This window comes from Excalfactoria chinensis, chromosome 5, assembly GCF_039878825.1.
Source record: "Excalfactoria chinensis isolate bCotChi1 chromosome 5, bCotChi1.hap2, whole genome shotgun sequence".
Lineage (NCBI taxonomy): Eukaryota > Metazoa > Chordata > Aves > Galliformes > Phasianidae > Excalfactoria > Excalfactoria chinensis.
This window is the reverse complement of record NC_092829.1, coordinates 1425008-1441887: the sequence shown is the minus strand read 5'-3', so window position 1 is coordinate 1441887 and position 16880 is coordinate 1425008. Positions and strand designations below refer to the sequence as shown.

The following is a 16880-nucleotide window of genomic DNA, read 5'->3' as shown; positions in this document are numbered from 1 at the left end:
GGCCTGAAATGCCACCGGCTCACCCAGCAGCACAGGATGCAAAGCAGCAGGTCAGAAAAGTGCAGCAGCACCCCGCTCTGTGCCGGGCTGGTGGGGAATGGCTTGAAACTGAGACCGGGGAGGTTCAGGTTGGATCTGAGGAGGACGTTTTTCCCCCAGAGGCTGGTGACGCACTGAACAGGTTGCCCAAGGAGGCTGTGGATGCCCCATCCCTGCAGGCATTCAAGGCCAGGCTGGATGTGGCTCTGGGCAGCCTGGGCTGCTGGTTGGTGACCTGCACACAGCAGGGGGTTGGAGCTGGATGAGCACTGTGGGCCTTTGCAGCCCAGGCCATTGTAGGATGCTGCTGAGGGTCAGCACGGAGTCATGGAACAGACTGAGGAATCTTCCCCAGCTTTATTCAGGCTCTACCTTCAGCTCTGAAGGTAAAGGCAGTGGTCTCACCCCTCCAAGCAGTACAGCAGTATTTAGAGAAGTCATTCAGAACGATCTGTATAACACAGCTTTACATCCAGCCCTCGCCTTTATACAAAACAACGGGATTTGGGTTTGTCCAAAGTGTTTGGCAGCAGCAGCTCACAGGCAGGCAGTCAAGCAGGAGCTCGAGGCGCCGGCAGTGCTCAGAGCACAGCGGGATCGAGGCTGCCTGTTGCTGAAGGACCCAGAGCGGAGCAGCAAAGCTCCCATCCTTCTCTGCTGGATTCACCGCAGGCTTTGTAAGATGGCCCTGAAGTTCTGCAGCTCTCTGACGCTTGTTGAAATCCTGCGGGCAACAAAAGCATTACAGCCACGTCTGCACCACATGCAATAAGGCAGGAAGGGCAGCGCGATCAAGGGGAGCTTCGAGCAGCTCCATTGGAGAGAATTTGGCAATTCAGCTCAATTAGGTTTTGGATACAGCCGGGCTCTTTTGAAAGCACACACACGTGAGGTTGTTACGGAGAGGCACTGAGGAGCAGCACGGAGCAGAGCTCAGCTGCAATCAGACAAAGCCATTCAGCGGAGGTCAAGGTCAGACCATGAGGTACCAGCCATGCAGGTGGCTGCGTCTCCTTGCAGGAGGAGCTCGTTTCTTCCTTAGGCCTTTTCCAATCATGCCCCTTATTTCCTCACTCAGAGCATCAGGAAAGGTGCAGGACAGCGTTGCTTAAGAGACACAGAGCTGTGTGTTAATCCAGCACTTCCTCCAATTCCTTACAAAATACAGCATATAAACGCATTGCTTTAAATCGTTCCACACCAACAGCCTCGGGCATTTGAGGGCTTCTTTGTAGGAAAGCACAACCAGAATAGGAGTTAAGAGCGATGCTGCCAATGAAGATGAAGTGATGAAGCTGAAGAAGGGTGTAACGCAGCAGCACGCAGCTCCCACACTAACCTTCCAAAGGCATTGAACAGAGCCACGATTTCTTGTCTCGTCAGCTGGAATCCATAGGAAGGGCCGCTCTCAGGAATCTTTTCTATCAGGTTTTCAGAGAAGAGGATCTTCATTGCCGTGCCCAGGCCCTGCGTCTGCGTGGGACAAAGGAGAGCATTTCACACCGCAGGCAGACAGAGCCTGCCTTCCCTTCCCTTCTTCCCAGTGATGTCAACTTAACAGGGTGAGACTCGTCTGTCACGTCACACAGCGAGAAGGAAGCAGGACAGAGCCAGGACGTTCTGTTTATCAGGCATTATTTAGACAGCAGAGCTGCCCAGCAGAGGCTTCCTGCCCAGGTCTGAACACACACACACACGCACACACACACACACACAGATGTGGCTGAGCCCCGGCCCCACAGCACCTCTGCCCTGCTTTTCTCCTGCTCTGTGCCCCTCGGGTGCAGCTGCAGGTTCCCCCACTTTTCTACTGCAGCTGCCGGCAGCCCCAGAGATCGGGGATCCTCACAGTGTCCTGCTCACCGGCACCCAGCTGTACCCGGAGCTGACACAGCTCTGAGCTGCCTCTGTGCTCCACCAGATGAGCTGCTCCCCATCGTGCCCTGCACTGCTGACAGCTCACCTGCAGCTTCCCCCACAGGCGACACTTGAAGCAGCCAACGCAGTCCATGATCTTAGAAATATTCTTGAAGTGTAGCCTGACTTCCTCCTGAGGGAAAAGAGATGAAACCTGAATACGGAAAGGCTGAAGGAACTGGGCTGGTTTAGTTTGGAGAAGAGAAGGCTGCGGGGAGACCTCACTGTGGCCTTCCAGTACTTGAAGGGAGCGTATAAACAGGAGAGGGAACGGCTGTTTAAATGGGTGGGCAGTGATAGGACAAGGAGGAATGGTTTGAAACTGAGACAGGGGAGGTTCAGGTTGGATCTTAGGAGGAAGTTTTTCCCCCAGAGGGTGGTGACGCACTGAACAGGTTGCCCAAGGAGGCTGTGGATGCCCCATCCCTGCAGGCATTCAAGGCCAGGCTGGATGTGGCTCTGGGCAGCCTGGGCTGCTGGTTGGTGACCCTGCACACAGCAGGGAGTTGGAGCTGGATGAGCACTGTGGGCCTTTGTAACCCAGGTCATGCTGTGATTAAGGTACCTCCCACAACACGCAGCTTCCCAAACCATCCCCAAACCAGAATGAACTGGAAATATCGGATCCAGTTCCTTGAATCCATTGGGTCCCTTTCAGACACAGCATTGCTCCAGACACATCCAAAACACTCTGTGGGCACAAAGGATCCCCCGGGAAGGGTTGGGCAGTTACCTTTAGTTTAGCAGCTTCCTTTTTATTCCCTGCAAAGAAGGAGTTTTCATCAAAATGCAGCGGAAAAGACCTGAAATGGAACAAGAAGGTTTTATCTCCCTGCAGTTGGTCTGTGTGACTTAATCCAGGTTCACAGAGTACTTGCTTAGGTATGAGAGCAGAGCTGGCAGGTGTTAAAAGACACCTGGAGACACTCCGTGTCTGACTGCAAGCTGCTTATCAGATCTCTTGGAGGCTTTCGATCTTAGCTTGCCTCTCACCTTGGAGACATCCTCAGCAATCGCTCTGTGGTTTCCAAGCAATTGTAGCCTGTCTTCTGACAGACGTAAGCAGTGAAGGCATGGGAGCGTGAGGAGAGACACTCCAACATTCGTCACGTCAGAGACGCCCATTGCCATCTGGTTCTGGTCCCGTCCGCCCCTCACGCTCCGAATGCTGCCCATCAGCCCAAGCCTTTGTTATGTGCACGGCTGGGGTTTTTTCTAGCCAAAAACATGACAGCAGGGCTGCCATTGCACAGATGACTCAACCAGGTAGCCAATTCCAGGACTGATGTGTAGGAGGTTATTCAATTCAACTCGGCTACATCAAAAAGGCAGCCGAGGCTATTAAACTGTGGGCTTCATTACCCTGCTTTGCAATCTGAATGCAGATCCCAAGGAACTCCCAGCAATGCCACTAAATCACGCCGTCCCACACCAAGAAGGAACCCGGAACCTGCCTTTCTAGGAGCTTTAAGTGAAAGGTTAGGCACGCTCAGAGACGCCAGGGTTGAAAGAGCCATTAGTCCCCAGGTACCGAACGTAATTACTTGGCCAGATGGAGAACTTCCAGCAGCTGGTTCTTGATGTCTGCATCGTGGCTTTGATTCCCGGTGTACAGCTGGAAACCTGGGCGCTCAAAGAAGGGCAGCACTTTGGATAGAGCCCGCAGCTCAATCAGGTAGAGAAAATACAGGTTCTTCAGTCTTCTGGGGCCTTCCCCCTTGGTGACAACCTCATCAAACCTCTGCTGGAACTCGGTAACGTTGGGGCCCCATTTCTTCTCTGACCACGTATCTGAGAGCACAGAAACAAAGCTGTGAGGTGGGCAGGTACAGTTCTACTCCACTTCCTCCCGAAGTCCCAAGCTAAATGGTGAAATGCATCTCTAGACACAGAGATCCAAGCTTCTAACAGCCCTTCCATCAACCCCAACTGTTCCAAGCTCTCTCCTGTGGCTGAGCTCCACGTTGTTCACGCAGCGTGGGGCTGAAGTGTGCGTGGCTTCCTAAAGGAAGCTATGGGAGTTTAGAGTGATATCTGTACACCAAGCCTACCAGATTTATTCCACTGCAGCACTGACCTTGGCCACGTGGGACAAGCAAACCGTGCTCTCACATCACCCTGCATTTCCAAGCCCAGGGTTGAAACTGAGATTTGTCAGATGGCTGCTGGTGGACAAAGGGATGCAAAGAAAGAGGGAACGGCACATAGAAATGGCTCAAGGAGGAGCCCAGCCAAGCATTTCTCAGTCTGGATGAAATTAGTGCCAAACTGACTGCCCTAAACACAGGCCAGGGAGAGATTTGCAATCAGAAACACTCCAAAATAACCTTGGAGGAAGAATAAAAGGCACACGTGCTGAAGTCTCAGAGCACAGCCCAGCCATTTGCAGACCCAAAGGCGTGCAGCGAGTGCAGTCCTGGTTCTGTTACACAACCCGTGTGCCGAGGGAGAGACAATAAGAGCACAGAAGCAGGTACAGAAGCAGGCCTGAGCCCTGCAGAGATGGGCTGCACTAGCATCTAGCTGAGCCATGGACACAAAGGCTGTGCCAATTAAGAGCTGATGCAGGAGAGCTGAGGCAGGAGGTGGCAGTTACCTTGTAAGAGGTACCTGGCGCTCAGGTGAATGTTGATGCTTGCATGGAGCCCAGAGATGAGCCTGTAGAAAGCTCGTTTCTCTATGCAGACACCTGGAGAAAACATAAATAAAGGAAAAACAACAACAAGCATTTTAAGATACTGAAAACATATGTTGAATTTTCCTCTCCTGACTGTCAGGCAGGACTCAGCCCACCCCAGAGCAGCAATCTGCCCCCACCCACTCCACAGCCCTTCTGCATTCACCCCAAGAGAAAAGGATTACCTTTCAGCCACTTGTAAAACGTCTGCCCTGGAAACAGAAGGAAAAGGAGCACATCAGTCTGAGGTGCCTTGCAGCAGCAGGAAGGCTCCCCCCCACCACAGCGTTCCTAAAATACTTGTTTGTACTTTGGAACACGTTTCAGGGGACAACAGGATGATGCACCAACATGACAGGGCTGGACCCTGGAACCGCATCACTGGGACAGGTTGAGGCTGTGGATGCCCCATCCCTGCAGGCATTCAAGGCCAGGCTGGATGTGGCTCTGGGCAGCCTGGGCTGCTGGTTGGTGACCCTGCACACAGCAGGGGGTTGGAGCTGGATGAGCACTGTGGGCCTTTGCAGCCCAGGCCATGCTGTGATTCTATGACACCCCATCACCTCTGCTGCTCCCATGGCCAAAAACCTGACACCAGCCTTGAGGTCACACCCAGAGCAATTCTGCGCACTCCATTTGCAGGGATAGAGGTGGTAGAGGAGAGCAAACACAGCTTTCCTCCCCACTCTTCTGCCTGCCAGATGTCTCTGTAAGACAGTGGTGGTGGCAGACAGACTAACGCATGGGTCCTTCCCACCCACCTCAGCAAGAGCTGGCAGGGGGCAGAAGCACTGTGTGATGCTGTGACTTACAGGGAAACAAAGGCCACAGATTGCTCTTCTTTGCTGCTAAGTGTGAGGAAGGGGTATTTTTCTTAGAAAGAAATAAAAGAAATGTGTACAATGACACAAGGCAGCGTTTCACACTGAGCCCCGCTACCACCTGCTTGGAAATAATCTGGAGAACAGAGAAGGGTTTGGAAATAGTTTGGAGACAGGAAGGATGCCCCATAGACAGGCCCAGCCCCACAGAGCACCAACAGCTCTGAGGCTCAGCCCTCCCAGCAGGGAGCCCCACAGTGGGACACTCGGCTCCCACCAACTCTGTCTTCCAAAGCACGGCCTGAGAGCTGCTTCCTCAGCAGTAACCAGCACTGCAAAAAGCTCACGCCATGAACCCTGAAGCTTTTCAGTGCGTGTGTTTTTAACACGAGGACCTGTTGTGGGTAGAAACAGCACCACTCACCTCCATCGTCTCCTGATGAGAGAAAGGTGCGAGTGGTAGGGGGAGAGAAAAACAAAGGAGATAATTACACACAAACAAAGCTAAACTCCAAGGCACAAACACCACTACTGCTCTGCTAACCTGCTCTGACAAAAGGATGAGTCTTCCCAAGGAGGTTCGTACATTTTCCAAACACAAAACATGACCTCAATACCTGCAGCAGCAAAATACCCGGTGAGCGATGCTCCCACATGACCTGACCCACACAGCAGGGAGCCCTATTTGCAGAGGAAGTAAAACTGCACAGTTAAAGCAGAGACTGGGAAACAGGAAATGCAACTGCCTCCTGTACGACCCCTGACGAGATACTCGGAGGCCCCATCTCTGCATCCTGCAGCCCAGCAGCCTTTTGCATCAAGGCAGGCATCAGGTCTGACCCTGTTCTCACGTCCTGCTTCTTTCTCACAGACAGAACTGCAGGCCTTCCGCGGTGCCTGTGATATTCCATTCATACCTTGTTGCCCCCAACCAGCAGCAGTCCTTGTGGGAAACACTGGGATTTTAAAGGGCGCTGTACATGTAGCTCATTACTGCTGTGCTTGAAGTGCCACTCCTCCACGCACAGCTCAAAGGAGTGGGAAAAACACCTGCACAGCTCAGGGAAAGTCCAGAGATCACCTCAGAGGACACTGCTGGTGTCCAGGCCATAAAACAGGGGAGAGGCTGATGCTGTTCAAACGCCTGGCCATGAAGGGGCATCAGGAAACTCATGCTCTCTTAGCAGCCTTCAGCCCGCAGCTCTGGATGTTCCCGAGACCCCTCCCAGCTTTCATTTACACTGTTAAGTCTTTGCCTCTAAGGCAGAGCTTCTCCTACTAAATGGTTTCCCCCGAGGATCCCAGCCAGGGTCTCATTTCAGTCCCTCCCAGGTGGTCTGGCATTGCAGAGCACAGAAAGCAGTGACTCAGGGCTCAGCTCTGTCCCCAGCCCCTCCAAGACCCACATTTCTTCCTGAGAATCAGACCTTCCTTCTGCATGAGGGATGCTGGACAGTCCTCTTGATGCCATTCCATTGGCCGTAAGTATTCTAGACTTGATCAAGACCTGTAACAGCTCTCACTCAGCAGAAGCAGCTCACGCAGTATTTGCTGCTGTTATAGCCCTGAACAATATTCTACCAAACCACTCAGCAAGATGAACACATGACTCACCTCCGCTGGATGCCAAAGGTCTTTTCACATTCTGAGGCCTAAGAGGAAAATAAACAATAAATCACTTAGATGAGTAAATACGTGACTGTCTCCTTGTTGCGCAGAAACAACAGCGGAAGAAATTACTTTTCTGTAGCCAAACAGCCTAGGAAGATCTAAGAGGTCCTCCTACTCCAACAGAGAAAGGGGAAAAGGGAGATCAGGTTTTCTCTTTTTTCCTTCCTTCTCTGTAAAAAAGCAGCGAGGGGAAATTCAAGTGCCTCGAGGAGTGTTTGTGGACATTATCGCATGGCCCTGCTGCAACACGATGCTGTGGTGTGCAGAGGGGGAACAGCACTGGAAAGGTAACAGCAGGCAAGACTATGGATCAGCGTCCACCAGCACAGCCCCAGGGGCAGAGCTTAGCAGAGACCGGGAAAGGAGCTCACCTCCTGGTACGACACCCAGGGAGAACAGGGCTGCGTGATGAGGACCACGTCACACCTGAGATGCACACCCTGCTGGCTGCTGCAACCCTGTGCTGCAGAGCTGTGGCAGCAGGAGCAGCATGGGGCAGCCATGTGGCTCATCCCCTGCTCCCACAGCTTGCACTGTGCCAGCACTGCAGCAAGGACTGGAAGATGGGGATTAATGGAGCAGCTGTAGCACGTGCAGCCCCTCTACAAAAGTCAGGGCTCACGGTGACTAAAGGTTTGTGGCACCCGCGTCCTGAAGTACCTACTTGAAGCAGTTTTCTTCATAAATACTGTTCCATATCTTCCAGGCATCCGGTCCTCTGTAGCCAGTGTAGCGCTCAGGATTCAAGAGTAAATCCACATACTCTGCGTCGGGAGAATGGATGTCTGCGCAGCACAATGCTGGGTCAGTGACAACAGCTTCCAAAGGACAATGACATCTTCCAGAGCCAATCCACCCACCCCTCTGCATTCTGAACCACCCTCCAAGAAGGCAGGAGCATGGTGTTTGCTGCACACTGCCCCACTGCAGCAGCTCTCTGGCACTCCGAGCTATCACCGTGCAAGGCCGCAGATGGCAAAGCCAACTCTGAGCGTGCTCAGCCAAGCCACTAACTTGCCAAGCTCTGCAAGACCCCGACCAGCAATGATGCTCTTGATTACTTTCAAAATGCTGAGGGTAGGGGATGGGGAGGGAGAAGAAATGACATATATGCTTTAGGCCTGCTGCAATAGTGCACATTAGCCTCAAAGCTCCGCAGAGAGCTTGAACTGCTTAAGACTTTGTCAGATCAAACAGGTCACTATACCATCAGCTTCACAGAAGCTGTCTGAAGAGTCATCGTGCCACGTCCACTGCAGCACCGCCTGCTGGGTTTCCTTGCTGCAAAGAAAGGCCAAAGAGCGTCAGACGGAGCACTGCTGCTGAGGCTCCTTCAAGACAAGCAAGCGCTGTGGGAAGAAGTCATACCTCAGCGACTCATCCACAGCCCCAAGTCTGTTGGCTTCTTCACATTCTTCAGCGCGGCTGTTGGCTTCCTCTGAGTACTGCATTGGGAAGCAAAGCAAAGATTAAAACACGGGTTTTCTGATGTTACAATTTGGCCTTTACTGCACATACAGTTCAAGCATCAGAAACGCTTCTACGATTCAGCCCAGTTGATATTTTCATCAGTGTCTGCAAATACCCCCAGCTGCAGGGATTGCTGCAGGGACGCAGGGCAGGCTGTGACACACGGTGCTTCACCTGGACTCGGGGAAGCCTCCAAGAAGGCTTTTATCACTTACAGTGACTCCAAGTTAGTCCTATAAGCAATGCCACAAACCTACCTTGTAACCTGCAGATCTGATTCCATCAGGGACTTCATCCTGAAAGACAAAGTTGGGCACGTGCTACACGTGGAGCTGACAGAGCCTGTCAGCCTAAAGGTTTGAAAAAGATTAGGAAGGTTACTGCAGCTCCCGGAGCTTAAACGGAACCAAAGCCCCCAGCTTATAGCTTACACCATCTCTAATTTCCGGCTCCTCCACAGGCTAAAGTTAAGCAATATTCCTGGTGTTCTACTTTGACTTTTCACAAGACTCTCCTCCCAGCAGCCAGCAGCCTTGCGCGGTGCTGCACCAGGCTGTGCTCTGCTCACCAAGCACAAGGTACAAGATGCCAACACAGACTTCAGAGGAGCTGCTGGCTGCCATCCCACCTCCAGGTGATGCTGGCAAAAGCCCAGCTGCCTCTTTTCAGCTACTGCAGCTCCCAGCCCTGATCTCTGACATCCTGAAGCCTCGCACAGCAGCTGTGTGGAGTCACCACTGAAGGAGCTGTTGGAAGGGTAGGATAGTACATAGGAGAGGGGAATGGAGGTAAATGTAATATACAGATCCAAATCTATATAAGGAGTGATGTTCACACCCCCGCACACTGCATTCTGTTGTTGCACGGTGCCATATCACCTCAGACATTTTCTCTCAGCCAAGCCAATAGAGCTTGGGACTTTACTCCGTGTTCCACAGAGCTCCCGGGTGAGAGGGACAGACACCTCTGTGGCATTGTACTTTATGGTGTACATGAAAATAAGCTGCAGTTGTTTGGTAAACTCATGCAATGAGGGTCTCATGCTGCTGTATGTGCTGTACCACCAGCACAGCATATCCCAGTGCAGCATCAGCACACGGAATGCTCTGGACACCCCGGAAGGAGGATGTGAGACAGCCTGCAGCTGGCTGCCAGCCCAAAGAGCCAGGCTGGAGGCATTTTCACCACGTCTACCAACCCAGCAACCAAAGCCTAATTCCCCCTCTCTCTCTCCCCCTTCTTTTCAGACAGACACCTGCAGTCACCATGTTTCCTTCCAGCTCAGTGAACAAACCCCTTCTGTCCAGGATGCAAGGGCAAAGGTGTCTGCTTTTGTACTGGGAAACAGAGGACCCTGAAAGAGCTGTTTTATGTATAGAGACTGCTGGAAAGGGCTTGGCTGAATTCATCAGACAGAACAGCAAATCGCCGTGTAGCTCACAGGCTAATGGGGTGAACGTGCTGGCAATTAACAAAGTACACAGCACTTTTAGCCCTAAAATCATCTTGCCATGCCTCAAATAAAAGAGGGGCCAGGACAAGTTTTTCCATTCATGGAAGGCTGGCTGTCAGAAGCCCAGCCTTTCTTTAAGGTGTCAGAATGGAGCATTTCAGCCTTTCTTTAGGGATCCCAGCCGTACTGTGCCTAAGGAAGCCTCCTTTGGAACCGCAGCAGAACTGCTCAGCAGCCAGCACAGTAAGGCATTTACCTGCTTATTACTATGGGGCTGCAAAGGCCAAATAGAGAAAAGAGTGAAGCGAGTGATTCTCTACTTACAGATGGGCAGGGTTGTACAGCACAGTCTCTTATTCCACAGTGACTGCTGTCATTCCAGAAAGGACACGGTTTCTTCAGGTTTACCTAAAAACAACACATTACCCTGTTACACATTCCTTCCAAGCAGACAAGCCAACCTTCCACATCACAGCCTGCAGGCCTGCACCACTATCTCACTGAAAGGCTTCTGCTAACAAAACCTAGCACAGGGCCGGGTACTGCAGTGCAAGTGCAAGCAGAAGGTGTCCTTCACTTCAAACACAGGCCTGATTTCAGCCTGCCGCGCTCATTCATGGGTATCTCAAACAGGATGCATGTCCCCATGCAGTATGGCCAAGACTATCTGTGCTATGTGTATGTTTCTTACTCACATCTTGATGCTCACTGAGCACTGACAACCTTTCCTGGTTGGGTATTTTGTACCCCTTATAAGTCAGCAGGTCTGCTAGTGAATTAACATGGAGGTGTTCTAATCCACAGTGCAGTGAATTTCATAGAACCATGGAATGGCCTGGGCTGCAAAGGCCCACAGTGCTCATCCATTCCAACCCCCTGCTGTGTGCAGGGTCACCAACCAGCAGCCCAGGCTGCCCAGAGCCACATCCAGCCTGGCCTTGAATGCCTGCAGGGATGGGGCATCCACAGCCTCCTTGGGCAACCTGTTCAGTGCGTCACCACCCTCTGGGGGAAAAACTTCCTCCTGAGATCCAACCTAAACCTCCCCTGTCTCAGTTTCAATCCATTCCCCCTTGTCCTATCACTGCCCACCCTCACAAACAGCCGTTCCCCCTCTTGTTTATACGTTCCTTCAAGTACTGCAAGGCCACAATGAGGTCTCCTTGGAGCCTTCTCTTCTCCAAGCTAAACCAGCCCAGTTCCCTCAGCCTTTCCTCATAAGGAAAGAAGTTGAAAACACCTTAAACCCTTCTTACGGAAGAACATGGATTTTTATTGTCTGCTGGAACAATCAGGAAGCAGTCACTGCTCAGCACTTGCCCTGGCAGGTAGGGCTCTGGCCACGACCCAAGCACACCCAAACAAACCCAGTTAGTCACACAGATACAATCTCACTGAACAGCAGTAGAAGTCATCTAACAATGATGGTCTGCCGTAACAGCAATCACTTCATCTGACTGTCTGACAACCAAACCAGGCTTTCCTCCTTGACAGGAAGGCACTAAGAGTATCCTCCTTATGCAATTTGGATTCCCCATCATCAGCTCTTTTGAGCCCTAATCCAACAAACTGTTGTACTGCTTCAGTTCCTCTAAGGAAACAACGCATAAGAAAACACCTTTAACAGAGAGCCTGAGGATGCCCCACTTCTAGAGGGATCCAAGGCCAGGCTGGATGGGATCCTGGGCAGCCTGGCTGCAATGGGACTATCTGATGTTAAGAGATCAGCAGTAACTTCCAAGGGACAAAGAAAAAAAAAGCATAGCAAATTATTGAGAAATATTTTCGTTATTTCTTGTACAGGAAACTTACTTTGTAGTATCTAAAATAGTCACTTTCCAGGAGTCGATTCAGCCTAGGAAACAGCTTGTAGTTGTTGAAGGCGTCGATGGTTTCTACATCACAGGTGCAGTCGTCTAAATGGCCAGTGACCTGTTGGAACAGAACATTGGGAGCACAAACAAGTTGGTCAGCGCTGCTCCACAGCACACACAGCACAACCCAGGATCTTCCTTCATTTTCCCAGCAGCCACTGCCCTAAATCTGACCCGAACGAAGCGGTGCTGGTTTAGAGGGCACAGTGGGGATGGGCTGGAGGTTGGACTTGAAGATCTTAGAGCTCTTTTCTTACTTCAGTGGTTCTGTAAAGCTGAATGTGCTGAACTGCCAAGGAATCCCTTGTGATGCACCCTGTAGGTCCCGTCCTTTGCCTGTTGTTGGAGGTAAGCAACTTTTATCGACAGGACAAGGGGGAATGGTTTGAAACTGAGACAGGGGAGGTTCAGGTTGGATCTTAGGAGGAAGTTTTTCCCCTGAGGGTGGTGACGCACTGAACAGGTTGCCCAAGGAGGCTGTGGATGCCCCATCCCTGCAGGCATTCAAGGCCAGGCTGGATGTGGCTCTGGGCAGCCTGGGCTGCTGGTTGGTGACCTGCACACAGCAGGGGGTTGGGATGGATGAGCACTGTGGGCCTTTGCAGCCCCGGCCATTGTAGGATTCTAGGATAAAACACATTTTTCCCCTATCACATGTAGGTAGCTTAAAGAGTTTACTGGTACCAGAGCAATTGGCATCAGGCAGACACTGCCATCTCTTCAGAGAGCAGAGATAACACACATACAGCTAGACAGGTCACAGATGCTTTTATCAAGACCAAACCCAGCACACACCAGCCCAGGCTCTCATTTGACACCAGAATGCCACTCTGGGCAGGGTGGCACACAGCTAAGAGCTGCCATCTGCATAAGGGTCTAATTAAGCAGCAATAATACCACCAAAGGTTACAGCATTCAACTGAAGTCCTTGCTGTTAACTGACTGTGCTGAAGCCATTTGTTTGATGTGATCAGAACCACAGAGACTGCAGCAGCCTTTCCCCGTGCCCCTGGCAGCCATTTGGCAAGGAAACGTCTGTTGCAGATGCGACGCAGGAAGCCAATGCTCCTTGCATCATCCTGAACAACTCACGCTGTGTGTAAGCCCTGCAGGAAAAAACCAAAGCAACACAAATTCAGCTATGGCTCTGTGACACGTGGCTTACTGCCTGGTGAGAAAGATACTGCTGCTTCCAGCCCCACGATGAGTACTTGGGGAAATCACCGTGTCCACAAAGCAAACATACCACTCATTCCCTCTCCATTGGGCACCGGGGGATTTCCCTGCATGCTGAAGCAGCAATACAACACTTGGCACCGTCCACCAGCAATGGATCAGCTTAGGGCTTTGAGATCAAGGTGGTCATCTCAAATGGGTACTGTTGATTTATGAAGTGAGTGTGGGATGTTCACAGCCTTACATCCCCTCGCTGCCTCTGTCCCAGAAGCTCAGCAGGCCCTGGCAGCAGCCAGCACAAAGCAGCATTCCCCCCACATAGGCCACAACCCTGCAAGCCCCAAGGAAAAGCCTCGAAGGAAGAGTGCCCTTTGTAATTAGGGCAAGATAAATTACTGTGCGTGGAGAAAAGAGGAAGAGCCAGGCGAGAAGCTGAAATGCAAAGCCTGATGCATATCCGGAGAGCCCCCAGGGCACTCAGAGAGGCACATATCAATCTCCCCTGAAGCACAGCCATCACCCTGCAGCACAGCTCCATGCCGCCTTCCTAGAAGGAAGGCAATGAGTCTAGGAAGGCAATGAGCGCTCACAGAAAGGGGAGGGGAAGAAATAACAGCCTGGGTTGGACACACGGCACCTTAAAGGAACGTGTGGGTTTCCCCTGGGCAGAAGGAAGCCACACTCAAGCCTAAGGTGGGACTCGGGGCTGAGCAAACAAAGCCTTTTCATGGAAGGCACTGATAGTTTAGACTGAGCCACGCTGATTTACGTGGGTGTGAAGGGAAATGCAGTGAGCTGCAGCGCCCTTTGCCACCCCAGCAAACCATCAGTGCTAAGTCACCATGACTTGGAGGCTGCTCCTGTTTCTTGCATTCCCACCTTGGCCCAGCCCCTCACCCTACTGCGCTGCCACACGTTCTGCAAAGCCATGAGCTAAGATGACCAGCACAGCAATTAACATTCCCACCAGCCTAACCCAGCCCCAGCTAAACAAAGCAAACAGCACCATCTGCCAACCCAGTTACCCAATGTGAAGCTGTTGCAAAATTAAAGAAGGCTCATCAATGAAAATAGCAAACCCCAAAGCTCTCATTTGTGCCCCATGCCTGGAGGTGCCCCATGCCTGGATGGGCCCTGGCAGCTGAGCTGGGGGTACCCAGCCCATGGCAGGGGTTGGGGCTGAATGGCCTTTAGGGTCCCTTCCAACCCATCCCGTTCCATTATTCTGTGTGACGTTTGTAGCAGGCCTGAATTTCCATGGTTGAGTGACCAAAGCAAGCTAGAACCAAGCCAGCACAATGTCACCCTGTAAAGAACTCGGGGTGAAGCACTACAAGCACCCTCCTGAGGGGGTGATGCGTTCACACACCTCCTCTCCTCCCAAAACACCTGCATCTTCAGCCTGCAAGAATTCAAATGGTTCTTTCATAAAACACAACTTCACCAGGTCCCACACATGTGCCACATGCTTCCTGGCACCTGAATCACTGAGCTCAGCAGCAGCGATGGGTTCTGCTCCACCCAGGAGGGGTGCGGGAGCCCAACATGGCATGGGACAGGCAGGGCAGGGCAGGGCTGGGTCTGCCCAGCAGGGAGAGATGCAACGGAGCTGCCGGGACACACACCCCGACAGCTCCTCCAGCTGCTGAGCAAGCAGCCAGGGAGGTGCTCTGCTGGCTCTCGGCAATGCCACAGCACTGATGCATCCTCCATGGGTGCGGACCACGGTTTGGAACATCACTGCACGTGGATTCCGCATCATCCTTAGGTTCGGCCTTTGCTTCATTCTCCTTTGTCTCCATCCCAGGCTGCACCAGCGATCTTCATCTCTTCCCAGTTCACTCAGCATCACAGAATGCTCCTGGGCAGTGCATTTAGGGCTTTCTTTTCTCACTACGGGCTCCGTCCCTGACCCATACACCACTACTTATTGCACAGCCAGGCAGGAAAGAGGGCTAACTCCTTTCTGCATCTCCCACCTATGGCTAGAACAGAGCACAGGAATACTACAGTGGGTTTGTATCACCTCCAAGCATCTCCTAGAAAAGAATCTGCAGCTCCAGCTTCATGCAGAGGGTGGTGACGCACTGGAACAGCCAAGGAGGCTGTGGATGCCCCATCCCTGCAGGCATTCAAGGCCAGGCTGGATGTGGCTCTGGGCAGCCTGGGCTGCTGGTTGCTGACCCTGCACACAGCAGGGGGTTGGAGCTGGATGAGCACTGTGGGCCTTTGCAGCCCAGGCCATTCTAGGACTCTAGGATTCCAGTGCTCTGGGCAGGGCCGCTCGTGCCAGCCCACAGGGATGGCAGGGCTGTAGTGTGAAGTGCTGCCCCAAGGCTCTCAACAAGAATGCAAGAGTGGCTTCAAAGTCTGCTCAGGTAAGAAGGAGGTAAGGCAGTGCCCACACTCACCCCTACTGACAGCACCCTGAGCAGAGAAACAGCCCCCGCAGGACAGCAGCAACAACCCACAGCACAGCACAGCACAGCACAGCACAGCACAGCACAGCTCCACTTCTCTGTGCCCAAGGAACGAAGCCTGTGAGCCATCAGTGCCAGCACAGCACACTGCTGCTCGTATCACACCGCGCTCCTGACTCAGCCTTACGAGGCAAACCTCAGCTCAGCAGGAAGGCACAGCGATACCGAAGCGCAGAGCACACCGTTCGGCTCCATATCGGCACAGCTTTTTATCTGCCGTTTCCATCCCGAGCCGCCCAGAAGGTAAAGGCACAACCAAGCGCTCGGCCGCGCGTTTTCCTTCCCCACTCCCGACTTCTGATTCACGTTTCAGCACCGATTTTAACTTCCTGACAGGAGAGCGACCGCAGCGCGGAGCACATCGCAGCCACTCGGACCCGTGCGGAGTTAAGCGAGTAGCAACGCACCGCCCGGCAGGCAACCAACCCTACGATCGCAGCCTGGAACGGACCGCGGGCTGGGACCCCCGGCTGGGGCTGCCCCACACAACGGGGGCTGCCCTCCCGCCCCCCCCCCCGCATCCCACCTTGCAGAAGCAGCGTCGCTCCGCCGATCCGGGCTCCCCGCGGGGCACGGCGGGCAGCAGAAGCGCGGCGAACCCCAGCGCCCGCAGCAGCGCTCCGCCCGCCGCCATCTCAGCCGCCCCGCCGCCGCCGAGCGCTGAAGGAGCCGCGCGCCGCCCCGCTCCGCTCCGCCCCGTTCCGGCCCGGGGGTGCGGCCGGCCCGGCGAGTCCGCGCGGCGCTGCACGCAGACGGGCACCTCGGCCGCCGTCGCTGCGTGTGGAGCCGAGGCCGGACGTGGCGCTGAGCCCCGAGCGGCCCGGCGGCGTTTCTCGGCAGCCCGCACGTCCCGAGCGGGGCAGAGCGGCGGCTCCCAGCAGGCGGAGCGCGCCTCTTTCCCAGCCCGGGCTGAACGTTGGGCGACGCGAGCCCCAAATAAAGCTCATTAAATGCACGGGGGCCGCACCGAGAGTAACGGCCGCTGCCCGGCGGTATCAGCCCGCAGCCGGACCCGCAGGTGTCGGACGGGGATGCGCTGACAGAGCGCCGGTGGTGGCAACTGCGTTGAAAAATAGCGATTTTCCAGCATTTTCTCAGAATGAGAGAATTCGCCGTGCCGTGCCGTGCCGTGCCGCGCTGTTGTGTTTATTTCCCGCAGGAACAAACTGCAGGCATTACTTTCGGAGCGCACCACAACACCCTCACAGGGCCGCCCCGTCCCGCTCCCGCCCGACAGAGCGCGCATGCGCCGCGCAGCCGCCGTGCGCTGTCCCTCCCTGCCGGCAGGGGGCGCTGCCGCTC

The 16880-nt window shown here is 53.6% G+C and overlaps 1 protein-coding gene across 2 annotated transcripts; it reads right to left on the bottom strand.

Moving 5' to 3' along the window:
• Positions 1-363: 363 nt before the first annotated feature.
• Positions 364-16790, bottom strand: ERO1A (endoplasmic reticulum oxidoreductase 1 alpha). Of its 2 annotated transcripts, XM_072337720.1 has the most exons (16): positions 16105-16790; positions 11861-11980; positions 10373-10456; positions 8853-8891; positions 8494-8570; positions 8333-8406; positions 7790-7910; positions 7069-7106; positions 5879-5890; positions 4819-4845; positions 4553-4645; positions 3501-3747; positions 2690-2759; positions 2003-2089; positions 1379-1512; positions 364-763 (listed from the first exon to the last, which is right to left on the bottom strand). In XM_072337720.1, exons 1-16 carry the CDS (start codon positions 16210-16212, stop codon positions 703-705), a joined length of 1392 nt encoding a protein of 463 aa, XP_072193821.1. In that variant the 5' UTR covers positions 16213-16790; the 3' UTR covers positions 364-702. The 2 variants fall into 2 exon arrangements, with proteins under 2 accessions (XP_072193821.1, XP_072193822.1); XM_072337721.1 differs by lacking the exons at positions 5879-5890; positions 8853-8891 and having other exon boundaries at positions 4819-4840; positions 7058-7106.
• Positions 16791-16880: the final 90 nt, after the last annotated feature.

What these genes read in the sequence shown, in the direction of transcription:
- ERO1A (XM_072337720.1), bottom strand. Translation starts at nt 16,212, where the DNA reads ATGGCGGCGGGCGGAGCGCTGCTGCGGGCGCTGGGGTTCGCCGCGCTT. An exon ending in GCTGTGGATGAGTCGCTGAG is followed by an intron (nt 8,407 to 8,493) that starts GTATGACTTCTT and finishes CTTTCTTTGCAG; the next exon opens with CAAGGAAACCCAGCAGGCGG. An exon ending in GTTTTACAAGTGGCTGAAAG is followed by an intron (nt 4,646 to 4,818) that starts GTAATCCTTTTC and finishes TGTTTTCTCCAG; the next exon opens with GTGTCTGCATAGAGAAACGA.